The following is an 18,436-nucleotide window of genomic DNA, read 5'->3' as shown; positions in this document are numbered from 1 at the left end:
ACAAACATCCCTAGTGACTAAACAGATTGAAATATTATGTCTTCTCCTACCCATGAGATGGCTTCCTGCCAGTCTCTCTCTCTTGTTCCTTCTCCCTCCATTTTGTTTTGTTTTGTTTCCTCTTTTGGCCACTGAGTGTCTGAATCCTCTAGATGGCTTTTATACTCTCTACTTTTAATTTACTAAATTTAAAATATTTTTAAATAAAAAAATACATACTTACTGAAAAAATTTCAACTAGAACAGTGGTTAAATCAAAGAATAATAATCTCCGCTCCCAGAAGTAATCATTAAATTTCTTGAGTAGCCTTCAAGAATATTTGTATGTGTTCTTCTGTATTTTTTGGTTTTTCTACCCATAAGGTCTTCCCATATATATACATTAGTTTTACCACTTTCTGTATTCTTATCAAGACTTATAGATCTATCACATTGTTTCTAATGGTTGCATAATATTTTCTTGTATAAATACCATAACCAGCACTTGATTAATGAATGATTACAGTTTTTTTGGTTTGGGGTTTTCTTTACGTATATTGTGCTGTGGTGTGCTTCCATGTACATATGTGTATGGACAGTTGAGTGAATAGACCCTATAAGAAAGTATTTACACTGTAAGGTTGAAAGTATTTACATTTTAAGCTTTAATGTATGTTGCTTTTAGTCTCCCAGTACAGTCACATGAATTCACTCTTTCTCTCTCATTGGCCAAGTGCTTCTGCCGGCATGTGGTTGCCCAGGGACACTGATCATCTTATCTTGGTCATTTGAATCATGTTTCATTGGAATGCCTGTTTGCATATTTTGCTCATTTTTTCCATTGGGTTGGCTTCCATTTCTTATTGATTCATGGCAGTCTTTTGTACATTGAAGAAAACCAACTGCTTGTTAATTGTGGCAGATTTTTTTTTTTTTTGGGTCCTCTTTTGTTGTTGTTGTTTTACCAGTTTGCTGTTTTTTTAAATGTTTCCACTTAGGGAAATTTTTGGACACAGTTTTAAATTTTTATGTGGTCAGTCATTTCTTCTGTGGACTTTGTGTCATACTAGAAAAACCTTTCTCCAGTTTACAATTATTTTAAAAATGCATCCATATTTTGTTTTAGTTCTTTATAAAAATATTTTGATTTTTTGAGCCATTGGAAATTTATTTTGATGTAAATAGAGAGGGATCCAGTTTTTTTCTCTCTCCAGAAAGGTAGTCAGTTGTTCCCAAGTAAGTTTATTTTGCTCAGTGATTTTGACTCTTATTTTTATTATTTTTACATGCAATCTTATTTCTATTTGGGTATACTGCTGGAATATCACTTCTGTTTCATTGGATTGTCTGTTCCTGTGTTGGTACCAAGCTTTTAATAACTATATTCTATAGTATGATTTATTATTTGGTAAGTGTTGCCCTTCATTTATTTTCTTTTCTTGAATTTTCCTTGCTTGAATAAAAAAAGCTTGAAGGAAATTCTTTAAATTTAGTGGGGTAATTCTACTTGACATAAGTACTCATATACTTTATATGTATGCTTTAAAAATTTTTGGTTATACTGAGGCTCCTAGTTATTAACTGTTGCTTTGAGAGTCACTGAGGGCATCAGATGTGTAGGCCTGGAGAGGCAGGACAGTGTTTTGGAAGAGTGGAGTCAGGAGTGGTAGGAAGTGGGCTGCCTTTTGGCTCTGTTACTAGATTGCTGTGGGGGCTTGAGCAAGTCACCAAAGTGTCCCTCATGTGTTTCCATGTATACAAGGACAGCCTGTCCCAGCATAGTTACCCATATTTAGATACAGTGAGTAGTTTTCCATCACTATATTTCATTCAGCTGTTGTGAGGAATTAATGAATTAATACATGTGTAAGTACTTCAAAACCGGTAGAGTGTAGTATAAGAACATGATGATGATGATATTGTAGTTATTTTTCCTGTTTTACTTTAGTTGAAGGGAGCTTAATTTTTTCTCATGTTCCAGAAAATAAGGAAGAGAGAGAGAGAGATGTTGAGTTTGCTGCTGTTGCCCCAGCCTCCTCACCCACCAATTTCTGCTCGTGTGCTGAAGGCAGACCTGTATGATGAGAGGATATGTAAGCTAAAACTTTGAAACGTGAGGACGACTTAGGGAAAGATTTGGGGTGGGAATGAGGAAGCATATTCTAGGGCTGGAAGGGCTGTAGTGTCCACAGGCAGGAAAGAACATGGTATGGAAACCTAAAAGCAGGTCAGAAGGGCTGGGGAGCAGCAGTGTGGAGGCAGATAGCTACCAGTAGAGGCCTGGTGGGTCCACAGGCCACCTGAGGCCTTAGAAACCACCAGGCAGGTTGGGGGCATTGAATGGCATCCTAGATGTACTGGGAAGTCGTTTATAGGATCTAAAGGAAGGGTATGGAATGCTCTGACTTAGGTTGTTCTGATTGTTGTGTGGAGAGCAGACCCCGGCAGGAGGGCAGGAGCAGAGCGAGAGAGTAGCTCTGAGTCGCAGCCATTGTGGTGCCAGGTGGGAGTGGGTGGAGAGAAAGGAGCATATCCTGGCTAGTTTTAGAGGTAAAACTTCATACTCATGAATTGAAGATCAGGGAATTTCTGACGTGCACCTGGGTAGCGTGTGGTATTACTGATACAGGTTATACTGGGCCAAACACCTGGTTTTGAGGAATATATTAGGAGTTTGATTTTGAACTTGCTGTATTGAGATATTTGTGAATATGTGAACTGAACCCTTTGAGAGAAGATGGACAGCTCTGAAATGGAGAGAAGTTGGCCGGGATATTTACAGTAACTTCCTGCATTAGCATTTCCCTTCTTTAAATACATCCCATATGCAGTCTCCACTGCAGTCTTATCAGCATGCCTTTTAAGTTCATCCTCCTTGCCTACTCAAAAGCTTTCTGCTTTCTTCAGGGATATCTAAACTCTTAAACCTGACATTCAAGATCCTCCACAGCTTGCTCCTCATCCAACCCACAGGATTATGTTTTTCTTGTTACTGTCTCTTGCCTCCCAGTATGAATTCTAAACTCTCAGTTGTCTGAACTTGTCTATAGGTCATGAAAGTCATTGTACTTTCCTGCCTTATGTGGTTTCTTCTCTCTTTTTGCATCTTTATCAGTTGAGAATTTTCCAATCCTCTGAGGCCCAATACAGGTTTTACCTCTTCCACTATATCTACTGGTTTTAGATCAACCGGAAATAAGGGCTCCCTTTTTTGTCCATTTGGAGAATTAGTGTGAACCCTGCTTATATCTGCTTTATTTTATTTCAGGCTCTATATGGAAGTGCATCACATTTTCTCTATTCTGTAATACCTTATACATGGTGTGTACTGAATAAATATTTATTTAATGTTTTCTCTATTTGGAGATATTTTTAAGGTAATTAGCCTCTTAGTTGCAAGTAAAAGGAACGAAGTGTAGCTGTTTTTTAAAGAAGAGAAAATTCACTAGAACAGTACTGCATATCTTGAGTAACAGGATAAAGTTGAAGGATGAACTGAGCCTTGGGGCAGCCCTGGGAACCTCACCAGCAGAAGCTCATGGACTTTTCATGTAGAGGTGTGTCATTAGTGTAGCTTAACTTCCACTTTCCAGACTCAATTCAAAATCTGGAGGAAAAGAATCTGATTGGCTAAGCACTGGTCAGTTGTCTACCTGAGGTCAATCAGCTTTGACCCCTGAAACAGGCTTATCCTAGACACATGGCTGCTGCAATGTGAGATATCCCTAACCCCATGGCTGCCAGAGGTTGAAGGATTTCCCTCTGTGGATAGAAACATTTGCTTTCTGAAAAAAAGAGTCAGAAATAAATTGTGATAGATGTGTACTATAGCAGTATTGCTAACTTTGGAAACTGAGTCAATATTGAATACTTTATGGTTTTGAGAAATTGTAGATGGTTTTAACCAAGGTCGTTTTAGTATATTGCAATGGAAGTGGTACCAGACTATTGTGTTTGTTGACTGACTTCATAAGAACAATTCCTTGCCTCCTATCAGTCTTGCTGTTTGTGATATTTACTCATTAAATCAGAAGACTCCTCCTTCTAAACTTTCTTACATCAGGAGGAAAAAAAGTCCTTATGGCAATAATTTTATTTCATTTAAACATCAGCAGATTATGGTAATAGCTACATAGTCATTCTTTGCTCTGTGCATTTGACCATTGCAGTTGTTTTACTGCTATAAAAGATCCTTATTTATTCATCTATATTATTTCTATAACTGGGCTATATCTCTGAAAGAAGTAACCTGTGAAAGTTTCAGGAGGGCATCAGTTGGTTAACTTTGCAAAAACAAATTTAAATCTTTACTTTGTTCTTGAAACTTACCATTTATGCAAAGTAATTATTTTTTGTAAACATGGTTTGGTAAAGGATAAAAATTTCCATGGAACAAAAACTTTACCCAAGTACATTGGGTCACTGTGTAGCAGCAGTAGGCTACCTATCAGGAATAAGTGTGGTTAAGAAATGTGATTGATTTTTTTTAAGGTATGGTTGGGAAAGGATGTCAGTGGTGTATACCAGGTCCTTCTTCGGTCACTTTAAAATTTTAAAAACATTTTTCTAACCACCTTCTCTCTATGGAATACATAGATCCAGATGATTGAAAAATTCATTTTCTCTCCTACTAGAGAAGTGGGTAAAGGATATGAATAAACAGGAAGAAATGTGAAGAGCCATTCAACAAGTACAAAGATGCTCAATCCTGTGAATGATCAGGGATGTGCACACTTAGGAGAGATATAACATTTCATACCAATCAGATAGGTATAAATTTAGAAGTTTAAAATTACTCAGTGAGGCTGATAATGTGCCACAGCTTTCAAACACTGCTGATGGGCATCGCTGTCAGCACAGTGTCTCTACAGAGCCATCTCACAATTGCCAGTGTAGTTGAGAATGGACTGTCCACGAATCCACTGGGTAGTGTCTACCACTGAGAAATCAGCATGTATGTGCCCAGTAAAACAAGTACAGTACATACACATTACAGTTTTGTTGTAATGAGAAAATTTACAAAACTCTTAAGTGTCCACCAGTAGTGAAACAGATAAGTAAAAAGTGGTATAGCCGGGCGCAGTGGCTCAAGCCTGTAATCCCAGCACTTTGGGAGGCCGAGGCGGGTGGATCACGAGGTCAAGAGATCGAGACCATCCTGGTCAACATGGTGAAACCCTGTCTCTACTAAAAATAGAAAAAATTAGCTGGACATGGTGGCGCGTGACTGTAATCCCAGCTACTCAGGAGGCTGAGGCAGGAGAATTGCCTGAACCCAGGAGGCGGAGGAGCCGAGATCACGCCATTGCACTCCAGCCTGGTAACAGGAGCAAAACTCCGTCTCGGGAAAAAAAAAAAAAAAAAAGTGGTATAGTCAGACTCTGGAATACTTCATTGCAATGAAAATTAATGAATTACAGCTGCTGTGTCCTTGCAAAATAGTACGTTTGTATGTGTGCGATTTAAAAAAAATGAAAACAGATGATAATGAAATGCCAAATTCAGAAGAGAATTGCCTCTAAGGAGAACAGACACAGGAAGAAAAATACAGGACATTTCAACTGTGCTATTAAAAAAAAAAAAAAAAAACTTTGCATCACGTTAAAATTTGACAAAAGGTGATGGGTACATCTGCTTGTTATTTTTTTCCCTACCTTTCTGTGCCTTTAAATATTTTATAATAAATAGTCATTATCTCTAATTCTTAAAATATTTCTAAAAGAATTTTTCCATTTTTGGATGATTAAACTGGAAACGGGGGAGTCAGCTCTTCCAAAGTAACAAAGTAATTAAATAGTTGAGCTGAGATCAAAAACAAGTCTGTCTTGTTCCAAAACTCACGGAGCTTCTTTCTCATTAATCTGATTCTACAACATAGAGAGGAAATGTAAGCTTGAAACTATGAACCTGTGGTCAGTCACCTTTGACCTATCTCTTACTATTCCCTCTCTTTCCACCCTCCCTGGCACGTACATGTCTGTGCGCACATGTACACCTGCACGTACCATCCCTTTCTGAAAGATCATGTGTTCCTCATAGTCAGGCCCAGGCCAAGGCAGCTGGTGTTAAGTGAGCAAGTAGGTCCTCTAGGTCCTCTCTGTCTGTGATGGGAGAGTTCCTCCATGTTCATCCAGGATTATGGGCATAGAGGGATGTTTTAAAATACAATTTGCTAAAATGGTGACTTACAGTTATCTTTTCTTAAATGTGTTCCTTCTAGCTTGGCTTCTGTTAGAAATGACTACGTGGGCTGGGCTCATTGACTCACACCTGTAATCCCAGCACTTTGGGAGGCCAAGGTGGGAGGATGGCTTGAACTCAGGAATTTGAGACCAGCCTGGGCAACAATAAAATGAGACCTTGTCTCTACTAAAAAATTTAAAAAGTTAGCCAGGCATGGTGGCACACATCGGTAGTCTCAGCTACTTGAGAGGCTGAGGTGGGAGTGTCACTCAATCCCAGAAGAGTTGAGGCTGCAGTGAGCTGTGTTCATGCCACCACACTTCAGCCTGTGCATCAGAGTGAGATTCTATCTCAAAAAAATAAAAAACAAACCAAGTAAATAATTAATTTAAAAATGACTACACAAAGGGTCCAGGATTTACTCTGTGGGTTAAGACAGTATTTGTCTTTTTTGGTTGTCTACAGAAGACATTCTTTGTGTTCCATATTGTCTTTTATATAGAAATCCTCTTAGAAACCAAGAAAAAGGTTTTAATAGAAAAATAAATACAAATTTTAAAATATTACATTTGAAACCAAAAGACATATAAACTCTAGGGACTAAAAAGAATAGCTAACATTTGCTAAATGCTAATACGGTAGCATTTATTACTGCATCTCCAGTTTGAAGATGAGGAAACAAAGGTATAGGGAAGTTAAATAATTCCCCGAGGTAGCCACTAGTAGGGAATAGGGCTGAGACCACGGCAGTGTTCTAGTCAACCACCACCTTTGTTGGGAAAGACCTTCTAGGCTGCTACCACTCCAGGTGATCTCCATGTCTACATCTGCTGTGTGCCGGCTGCATTTGGAATTGTCCATAAATTACTTTGTATGTTTAGTTTTTCCTTCAGTTTTTAAATTGGGTATAAGGATGCAGGAATTTGAATGGACTTAAATTTTTTTATACTACTGTAGCAGCTAACATAGCATGTGAGTAGTTGGCATGCAGTATATTCTTAGATATTAGCTAGTTCTCACGGACGACACAACAGCTTAAGCCAAAGGGTCCTAATATTTGTTATGGATTGATGCTGAGAATTTCGAAGTACTACCTGAGCTACTATTAAGTCTCACCAGTCTTACTGATGTTAAATTCTTCACTGAGGAAATTCATTTGGATTTCATGATTTTTAACTTAAGCATCATTGTGCCACATTGTTCAAAGCTAACCAAATGTACGTTTTTATGCCATTCTTTCTGGGAAAGAAAATAAAATATGCCTATCTAAACTTTCTAAAACAAATTATCAGGTTTGCTGTTTTCATTTTATCTTCCATTTATTCTTTAAGGCACATTCTTACCAAGGTCCCATGGATTTCTTATCTCTGTACAATTTCTCTTTTTCAAATGCAAAACACTTTTCAGTCTCTTCTCACCTGAAGACAGCATGAATATTGTTGATGTTTCCGAGGTTCCAACCTGGACCTTCTCTTCTTCCTTTCACATACTTTCCATAATCTTCTCCAGCCCTCATGGCTTCACATCCTGTTTCTCATGATTTCTGAAGTTTTATTTGCATCCCACATCACTCCTAGAACTCCAGACCTGCAGAGCCACTGCATGTTGACCAGTTTTTCCCTGGGTATCCCATAGGCACCACAACATTCACACATCCAAACCAGCTTGAGTATCAGCAACTCCTGCCCAAATGTATTTCCTGATACTGAATTTGGTCCTCAAGTGTTACTGCATCCTTTTCCTCATTTCTTTGCAGTCTACCTCTCTGTTCCCACTACCACTCAGATCCTCTCTATCTCTTGCTCTGAATATGGAAGAGCCTTCCAGCTAGCTGCTCTCCCCCTGCCAGCATGGTTTCCTCCCTCTCTGTATCACCATTCCAGTGTTGTTCAAATGGTCATTTTCCATTACCGTCAGAGGTTGTTAGCTCCTGTGTGAAGCTGCCAGTGGCTGTCTCCTGCCTCAGAATCTTGGTCGTCTTCTTTCTTCTCCCTAGATTGTCCTTCCCTCTTCTCTCTGTCTAATCCACAGTTAGCATCAAACTTCAGGTTGCAGATTCTGGGAAGCAAACCTTTTCTTTATTTATTTTGAGACAGTCTCACACTGTTGCCCAGGCTGGAGTGCAGTGGCGTGATCTTGGCTCATTGCAACCACTGCCTCCCAGCGTCTCAAGTTTTTCTCCTGCCTCAGCCCCCCTAGTAGCTGGGATTGCAGGCATGCACCACCACACCAAGCTAATTTTTGTGTTTTTTAATAGAGATGCAGTTTCGCTATGTTAGCCAGCCTGCTTTCAAACTCCTGGCCTCAAGTGATCTGCCTGCTTCAGCCTCCAGAGTGCTGGGATTACACCTGCCCAGCCAGAAACAGACCTTTTCTGACACTTAACTCTTCTCTTTCCTTATGCCCCTCCTGGCTTTGTTGCCCTTCTTATGTGTTCTCCTTGGAGCCCAAGCAGTACCTCCATGGCAGCATTCCTACCACAGTGTTTTATAACTATCTGGGTTTGGCCTCTCCCATCCTTACAAGCAGCATGAATCCTCTTCATGGTTGCATGTGAGTCCCCAGCCCAAGCCACCTGTGGCTGGTTATTTGTTGACTTCTTTCTAGGATGGTGGCTCTCATCTGGGGGTGATTTTGTCCCCAGAGGACATTTGGCAACTCCTGGAGACCTTTTTTATTGTCCTGACTGGTGAGGTGGTGCTCCTGTCATCTAGTGGGTAGAGGCCAGGGGTGCCGAGAGGCACCCCGTTGTGCACAGGATGGCCCAGCTCATGGTCCAGCCCCAATGGCAAGAGTGCCAAGATTAAGAGACAATGCTCTAGGACAAAGGGCAAAACTTTAGGGCACTAAAGACTTCTCATAACAGAAAAAATGAAATTATTTAAATATGGAGTTCTTAAGTAATATGTAAAGGTTTTAGTGTCAGAGAGCTTCGTTCTGAATCTGAACTGTTCTGGATCTTTTGGTGACCCATTTTTAATGTTTATTCAGAAGCTCTCGTGTGAGGCAGACCTATGTCTCAGTGGTTACTAGTGTATTAACAGGTACCTGGAGTGAGTTAGGCACAAAACTGAAATGGTGAGGACAGTAGAACTAAGCTCTGCATTTATTTTAGAAATTTAGGCATTTACTTTTTCTTATTTTCAGTGCATCCTATAGAATGTGACTACCCACGCAGTTTTTTGATGATGTGTGGAGATGGGTGGTTCTTTTTTTTTGACTCAGAAAGAATTTGGCTGGGTGTGGCGGTTCACGCCTGTTAACACTTTGGGAGGCTGAGGTGGGTGGTGCACTTGAGGTCAGGAGTTTGAGACCAGCCCTGGCTAACATGGTAAAACCCCATCCCTACTAAATATACAAAAATTAGCTGGGCATGGTGGCGGGTGCCTGTAATCCCAGCTACTTGGGAGGCTGAGGCAGGAGAATCACTTGAACTGGAGAAGCAGAGGTAGCAGTCAGCTGAGATCACACCACTGCACTACAGCCTGGGTGACAGAGTGAGACTTGGATCTCAAAAAAAAAAAAAATGTAATCCTCAGAAAAAAAGGCCTTTCACTTTATGTAGATTAGTTAATGAAGTAAACTCTGGTACCACCCCCAGTATTTAGGTAGTAAATTAGATGGGACTGCTAGTGCATCCTAACTGGAAGTTAGGAAATTGAAGGATGAATTGTTGCTAACACAGAATAACATGGGATTGATCTATATAATCAAGTATAGGAAAATAAGATCTTGTGCTTTAAAGTTTTAGCATGTGTTTTGGTAAAGACGGAAAACGTCAAAAAAGTTTTGATTCTTTCCTCCAGAATTGGCCATATGATAATGTTTTTTTTTCTTTTTTGTAGGCCATATGATATGAATTCTTGTTTGATAATCCAGTTTTCAAAAAATTATTTTGGAAGTTTAGAAATCTCAGTCGGAGAAAGAAGAAACACTTTAGGAAATGTTAGGAAAAGGAGACAGTGACTCATATTCTTGAATGGTTCCTGTTGATATTTGCAACTTCAAACTAGTCTCTGGAAAATATTATATAATTTTACTGTGAGAGAGTCAAGTCTTTATCTTTATTCTTGGGGATTCCTTTGGCAAATTAAATGATTTACACCTGAAGAGGCAATTTAACTTCATAGTAAATTTCAAAGTCCAAGAAATACTTTCTAGTAGTTGTCAGATTCGTAGTGAGGATCATCAGCCTTTCAGATGAGTGTTATTAGTTCAGTTTTGGAGATTGTACTGTCTTGTAGTTTGCTGAAAGAAGATTGAAATATTTGTACTTATTTTTGTGGGTTCTATGATATAAAGTCTGACTCATGTTGATTTAACCTCTTCTTGTCTTTGTCTTGGTTACTTTGGGATTTTGTCAGAACAGGGGTTTAAGCTGCAGATACTGTATTCAAAAAGCTCCTTCAAGAAATGTAACTGTAAGGGAATGGAATGATGTAAATAAATGTGGACTTAAATAAAATACTCTTTGTATTTAAAAATATGCCTTTCTCTTAATTTTTTTCAGCTAAGTTCTATAGAAATTTTAGAATATTCATCAGATAGTGAAAAAGAAGATGACTTGGAAAATGTCCCACGCATTGATTCAGAATCCCCTCACAAATACCACATGGAGTTGGCATCGGATGCAAGACAGATTATGGAGGGACTGATAGACCCAAGGACAAAATCAAGAGAGACCATCTTGCATACACCCCAGAAACCCACAACTAAGTTTCCCAGGACTCCAGAAAATTCAGCAAAGAAGAAGCTTTTAAGGTTAAATTATACCTTTTTAAATACTCTTTTTTTCTTCTCTTTCTTTAAAAACTGAAATATCTAAAATGTTAATTTTAATATACTTGCATATGAAATCCTAAGTTCTGGAGCTGATTAATGGAACGTTCATCCAATTTGAGGGTCATGGGTTCAGTCGTGGCCAGCAGATGTGACTGCATTTTTTAATGGAGATTTATTGTTTGGCTAAACAAATTTTATTGAGAGTCAGTGTTCTAGGTACCTTGGAGACAAGTGAATTCACTTGAATACAAGTGAGTAATTGTTCTAATCTTGAGTAATTTATAATGTAAAAGGGAAAACAGAAATATGTATAGATCATGTCAGACTACTTTTATGAGAGAGATCTGCCAGGACAACACTTGCAAGTGCAAAAAAGTGTGAGAGAGCAGAGACCCACAGACAAGATGTGTCTGGTGTGCCATGAACTAGAGTGTCATTCAGGGGCTGGGCTGTGGCCATGGGCAGCAAATCAGGAAAGATACGTGAAGGAGCCTGTAGGTAGGGACCCTCCCCATCCATGTGTGATACAAGGTCTCTTTGTTGTTTAAATCAAAATCATTGGCAACAAAAGCCAAAATGGACAAATAGGATCTAATTAAACGCCAGAGTTTCTGTCCAGCAAAAGAAACAATCATTAGAGTGAACTGGCAACCAACAGAATGGGAAAAAGTTTTTGCAATCTACCCATCTGACAAAGGGCTAATAGCCAGAATCCACAAAGAACTAAAACAGATTTATAAGAAAAAAAAACAAACCCATTCCAAAGTGGGTGAAGGATATGAACAGACACTTTTCAAAAGAAGACATATATGAGGCCAAGAAACATGAAAAGATGCTCATCATCACTGGTCGTTAGAGAAATGCAAATCGAAACCACATTGAGATACCATCTCACGCCAGTTAGAATGTCAGTCGTTAAAAAATCTGGAGACAACAGATGCTGGAGAGGATGTGGAGAAATAGGAACACTTTTACATTGTTGGTGGGAGTGTAAATTAGTTCAACCATTGTGGAAGACAGTGTGGTGATTCCTCAAGCACCTAGAAATAGAAATACCATTTTACCCAGCAATCCCATTACTGGGTATATATCCAAAGGATTATAAATTGTTCTATTGTAAAGACACATGCACACATATGTTCATTGCAGTGCTATTTACTATAGCAAAGACTTGGAACCAACCCAAATGCCCATTGTTGATAGACTGGACAAGGAAATTGTGGCACATATACACCATGGAATACTATGCAGACATAAAAAATGATGAGTTTGTGTCCTTTGTAGGGACATGGCATGAATCTGGAAACCATCATTCTCAGCAAACTGACACAAGAACAGAAAATCAAACAGCATGTTCTCACTCATAGGCAGGTGTTGAACAGTGAGAACATAGGACACAGGGAGGGGAGCATCATACACTGGGGTCTGTTGGTGGGGACTAGGGGAGGCACAGTGGGGGGTAGGGGGGTTGGGGAAGGATAGAAAATATGGGGAGAAATGCCAGATATAGGTGACAGAGGGATGGAGGCAGCAAACCACATTGTCATGTATGTACCTATGCAACAATCCTGTATGATCTGCACATGTACCTGAGAACCTAAAGTACAATAAAAAATATATACATATAAAAAAACCCAAACAATGTCAAGCAAAGACCCAGTGAAAATAAGAAAGAGAACCTGTAGGAAGCATTGCCACAAATGCAAAGTAGTAAAGCATTTCAAGGCAAAGGAGTTTCAGTAGAAAGAGTAAATGTGATAATCAAGAGTGTAGATGTTGGATCCACGGATTATATTGTCACATCATGAGAAGACAAGCCTGGCATGCATCTAAGGAGACCAGGGCCTGTGGCTGAAGTAGCACATGGTTCAGGGAGTGAGGATGGGGTTGTGGCTCCTGTGTGGGAGTTGGGGACCAGGCAGGAGCTCTTTGATTCTTCTCTTTGGGATTGCCAATCACATGGAAAATGTCGAGCCTCTAGAAATAGTGCAGGGAATAGGAGAGACAGATTTTGAAAACAGCAGGGGTCCCAGTAGACAGAGAGCTTGCACCATGGTTCTGTCAGCAACCTGCAGAGGAGGTAGGGAAGGAAGGTGGAGAGGGGAGCCCCAGCTTGAGGACACCAGTGGAGGAAAGAGCATGAGGATATGGCCAAGTCCAGCGAGATGGCCAGGTCACAGAGATCCATTCGTGCCTACTCATTGTAAGGCAGAAGGCTTTATGTCCAAAGTGACAAAGTTGTGGCCTCAAAAGAGAATGTAATTTGTAATAGTAATAGGATGTAATTTGTAATAGAATGTGATTTGTAATAGTCTCTGGGGAGAAAGGAAAAGGAAGCCCATTAAAGGGATTACCATGTCTTTGTTGATGAAGGTGATGCCACGCAATTACAGGAAGTCATGTCCCCAGCCTTGCTGAGGGCCTGCCACTTGCCAAGCACTGTTCATGCACAGGAACAAGCAAAGTGGAATCGTTGCTCATAATAGAGAGCAAAGGTTAATGGAGCCCCGCCTGTGTCAAGGGAAGGCTAAAAAGGAGCTTCGAAGTCAGCTCCTTTAGATGTCAAGTCAGAGGAGAGAAACTTTATGGAGAAAAAGCAGACTAGAAATGTTGTAATATTTTTGAATCTTTATTCTTTACTTCTTCATGTTGATTTTATAGAACTGTTTACCAGTGTTGAATTGATACCAGTAATCTTTGGAGATAGGTTACGAATCTGTTAATTTTACAGAAAAGATAATTAGGATATCTTAACTTGCTCAGTGAATTCATCATATTTTTGTTCCATTGGAGTTTTGGCTTTTATTATTAACTTGTCTGGCTACATTCAAAAGAGTTAATTTGGATATAGATGTCAGGGCCTTCCTGAACTTTTGGTATGACTTGATTTTTTTAATGTTGGATAGGTTTTTACTAGAAATAGGATTGTTGATTAGAGGACATGATGTTTCTGTTCTTAAGTTCAAGTGCATGTGGTCTGAATTCCCTGCAGGACAAACCCTAATGGCCAAACTCAGCTGGAGACACAGTTTGTTTTTTTTTCCTCCTCCTCCTCTCTGTTTTTTTTAATTTTCTTATTATTATACTTTAAGTTCTGGGGTACATGTGCAGATCTTGTACGATTGTTACATAGATATATACATGTCATGGTGGTTTGCTGCCTCCATCCCCCCATCACCTACATTAGGTATTTCTCCTAATGTTATCTCTTTGCAATCCCTCCACCCCCTGCTATCCATCCCCTAGCCCCCCACCCTCCAACAGACCCCAGTCTGTGATGTTCCCCTCCCTGTTTCTGTATGTTCTCATTGTTCAGAACTCACTTATGAGTAAGAACATGTGGTGTTTGGTTTTCTGTTCTTATGTCAGTTTGCTAAGAACGATGCTTTCCAGATTCATGCATGTCCCTGCAAAAGACATGAACTCATCCTTTTTTATGGCTGCATAGTATTCCATGGTGTATATGTGCCACATTTTCCTTGTCCAGTTTATCATTGATGGGCATTTTGGTTGGTTCCAGGTCTTTGCTATTGTAAACAGTGCCACAATGAACATACATGTACATATGTCTTTATAATAAAACGATTTATAATCCTTTGGGTATATACCCAGTAATGGGATTGCTGGGTCAAATGGTATTTCTGTTTCTAGATCCTTGAGGAATCACCTCACTGTCTTCCACAATGGCTGAACTAATTTACACTCCTACCAACAGTGTAAAAGTGTTCCTATTCCTCCACATCCTCTCCAGCATCTGTTGTCTCCAGATTTTTTAGTGATCGCCATTCTAACTAGCATGAGATGGTATCTCAGTGTGATTTGATTTGCATTTCCCTAATGACTAGTGATGATGAGTCTTTTTTCTTAATGTTTGTTGGCCGCATAAATGTCTTCTTTTGAAAAGTGTCTGTTCATATTCTTTGCCCACTTTTGAATGGGCTTGTTTGTTTTTTTCTTGTAAATCTGCTTTAGTTCTTTGTACGTTCTCAATATTAGCCTTTTTGTCAGATGGGTAGATTGCAAACATTTTTTCCCATTCTGTTGGGTGCCAGTTCGCTGTAATGGTTGTTCTTTTGCTGTGCAGAAGCTCTTAAGTTTAATTAGATCCCATTTGTCTATTTTGGCTTTTGTTGCCATTGCTTTTGGTGTTTTAGTCATGAAGTCCTTGCCTCTGCCTATGTCCTGAATGGTTTTGCCTAGGTTTTCTTCGAGGGTTTTTATGTTGTTGGGTCTTATGTTTAAATCTTTAATCCATCTGGAGTTAATTTTAGTGTAAGGTGTAAGGAAGGGGTCCAGTTTCCGCTTTCTGCATATAGCTAGTCAGTTTTCCCAATGCCATTTATTAAACAGGAAATCTTTTCCCCATTGCTTGTTTTTGTCACATTTGTCAAAGATCAGATGATTTTATACATGTGGTGGTACTTGGAGGCCTCTGTTCTATTCCTTTGGTCTGTATCTCTGATACTGTAGCCTTGTAGTATAGTTTGAAGTCAGGTATTGTGATGCCTCCAGCTTTGTTCTTTTTACTTAGGATTGTCTTTGATGAAGACAATCACTGCCTTTGGTGAAGGGATGGTGGTTTGTCGTGATTAAAAATAACTTTTTTACCTGATAAAGGCCAGGTAGCAAGGATTGAGCTGTGTGGGCTCTTTTTTGGTTCCATATGAAGTTTAAGGTGGTTTTCTCCAGTTCTGTGAGGAAGGTCAATGGTAGCTTCTTGCGGATAGCATTGAATTTATAAATTACTTTGGGCAGTATGGCGATTTTCACGATATTGATGCTTCCTAACCATGAGCATGGAAAGTTTTTCCATCTGTTTGTGTCTGCTCTTATTTCATTGATCAGTGGTTTGTAGTTCTCCTTGAAGAGGTCTTTCACGTCTTTTGTTAGTTGTATTCCTAGGTATTTTATTCTCTTTGTAGCAATTGTGAATGGGAGTTCGCTCATGATTTGGCTCTCTGTTTGTCCGTTTTTGGTGTATATGAATGCATGTGATTTTTGCACATTCATTTTGTATGTGGAGACTTTGCTGAAGTTGCTTACCATCTTATGGAGATTTTGGGCTGAGACGTGGGGTCTTCTAAATATACAGTCATGTCATCTGCAAATAGAGACAATTTGAATTCCTCTTTTCCTAATTGAATACCCTTTATTTCTTTTTCTTGCCTGATTGCGGTGACTAAAACTTTTAATACTGTGTTTAATAGGAATGATGTGAGACGGCACCCTTGTCAAGTGCTAGTTTTCAAAGGGAATGCTTCCAGTTTTTGCCCATTCAGTATGATATTGGCTGTAGATTTGTCATAAATAGCTTTTATTATTTTGAGATATGTTCCATCAATACCTAGTTTATTGAGAATTTTTAGCATAAAGGACTTGAATTTTGTCAAAGGCCTTCTCTGCATCTATTGAGATAATCATATGGTGTCGTCTTTGGTTCCTTTTATATGGTGGACTACCTTTATAGATTTGTGTATGTTGAACCAGCCTTGCATCCCTGGGATGAAGCCTACCTGATTGTGATGGATAAGCTTTTTTTTTTTTTTTTTTTTTTTTGAGACAAAGTCTTGCTTTGTTGCCAGGCGCCAGGCTGGAGTGCAATGGCGCAACCTCAGCTCACTGCAACCTCCACCTCCTGGGTTCAAGCAATTCTCCTGCCTCAGCCTCCTGAGTAGCGGGGATTATAGGCACGCGTCACCATGCCCAGCTAATTTTTGTATTTTTAGTAGAGATGGGGTTTCACCATGTTGGCCAGAATGGTCTTGATCTCCTGATCTTGCAATCCGCCCGCCTCGGCCTCCCAAAGTGCTGGGATTACAGGAGTGAGCCACTGCACCCGGCCAAGCTTTTTAATGTGCTGTTGGATTCAGTTTGACAGTGTTTTATTGAAGATTTTTGCATCAATATTTATCATGAATATTGGCCTGAAATTTTCTTTTTTAGTTGTGTCTCTGCCAGGTTTATCAGGATGACGTTGGTCTCATAAAATGAGTTAGGGAATATTCTCTCTTTTTGTGTTGTTTGGAATAGTTTCAGAAGGAATGGTACCAGTGGAGACACAGTTTTTATCTGAGGTCTCCAGACACAGTTTTTATCTGAGGGCATCTCCACTCATGATGCCATGTGTAGAGAACTCCTTTACATATGTTTACTGTTGCTTTTACCTTTCGTCCTGTACTCCCTACAGTTTTCTTGCAGGGTTCTAGGCTTGACTTTAACCAGATACTATTTTCAGAGTTCATTTTGCCTTTTTTTTTTTTTTTCTGTAAGGTCACAGCATTGAAAAGCAATATTGGGGAAATAATTATCTATATAACTGGACAAAGAATACAGCATTTGTTTCTTGTAATTATTATGTACATCATTTTAAATAGTACTGTTTAAGAGGTGATAGATATATTATCAAGACTAAGAGCTTGGACTCTGGAGCTGGACTGCCTGGGTGTGCATCCAGCTACGCCACCCATTAGACATCTCACTTTGGACAGATGTTTAACATCTTGGTGCCTCAGTTTGTAATCTATAAAGTGGAATCATAATAGTACCTACTTTACAGTATTGTGTAAAGGGGAAGCATAAATGAGTTACTTCATGTAAATAGAATTATATGAAGAAGGGCTTAATAGTAAGTAGAGACTGACACGTAGAGGTGCTATGGCATATTTCTGTGTATAAGAGGTTTTTAAATTTTTTCTGTTATATATGCTATAAACAAATACATTCAGAAATAATACCTGTAGGAAAAAATACTAGGTTTTTCTATAGGTATTAAATATATTTATTAAAATATTACCGTCATAGTGGAAAGAGCCATATAGGGTACAAGTAAAATACATAACAAAAACAGTTACACCAATCATGGGCATTTTTTGAAGGTTTATTAAAGGCTACATGCTGTGCTAAGTCCATTCTGGTTTTAATAGCTAGTTCCTCATCTGGCTAGTTATGTAATATTGGAGAAGTTCCTTAATCTCTCTGTAAATTCTGGTTTTGTCATCTGTCCAGTGGGTATTGATATCTGTTCTTTCTACCTCAAAATGATATTATTTGAATAAATATAGTGTAGTGAAATATTAATGAATTGATAATAATAATCTTACGAGATAATACATTGATAATCTATATAGCATGTAGCTATAGTGATAATTAGCAACTGATCTTGATTTTTCTTGAAATTATGTTAGGAGTTGATAACTTCTCTTTCTCTCTACATATGCATGTATTTATTTACTTACATTTATAATTTACATATAATTATATACTTATAAGCATATATATCTCAGTGAGTATGTATGTTCATTGATAGGTTAACGTTCTTCTGCAGTCCCTGTATGTCTGTCGTTATAAATTGTGTTTCTATTGTATGTGGAAGTTTTCTTTTTTATAACATCGGTATCCTTGCTGTGTGTTTGTGATTGATACTCAAATATCTCTAGAGTTCAAATAATGGACTCGTACCCAAGTGCTCTTATCTGAGTGTTCTGTCAGCAGT

General features: G+C 38.9%; 1 protein-coding gene across 16 annotated transcripts in view; it reads left to right on the top strand.

Annotated features, from left to right (window-relative positions):
- SPIDR (scaffold protein involved in DNA repair) overlaps positions 1-18,436 on the top strand; it is a 512,165-nt gene that overhangs the window by 122,600 nt on the left and 371,129 nt on the right. For 15 of the 16 annotated variants that reach the window (XR_008477199.2, XR_013527828.1, XM_078352483.1 and 12 more), the window contains one exon: positions 10,673-10,923. Coding sequence is in view for 8 of the 16 variants with exons in the window: in XM_078352483.1 (XP_078208609.1) it covers positions 10,673-10,923 (251 nt within the window). In the remaining 8 variants the exon portion in view is untranslated. Of the gene's footprint in view, positions 1-1,960; positions 2,073-10,672; positions 10,924-18,436 lie in introns of all 16 variants that reach the window. The other variant, XM_035276750.3, reaches the window with a different exon arrangement.

This window comes from Callithrix jacchus, chromosome 16 (assembly GCF_049354715.1).
Source record: "Callithrix jacchus isolate 240 chromosome 16, calJac240_pri, whole genome shotgun sequence".
NCBI classification, from domain to species: Eukaryota; Metazoa; Chordata; class Mammalia; order Primates; family Cebidae; genus Callithrix; species Callithrix jacchus.
This window is presented reverse-complemented; position numbering and strand designations above follow the sequence as displayed.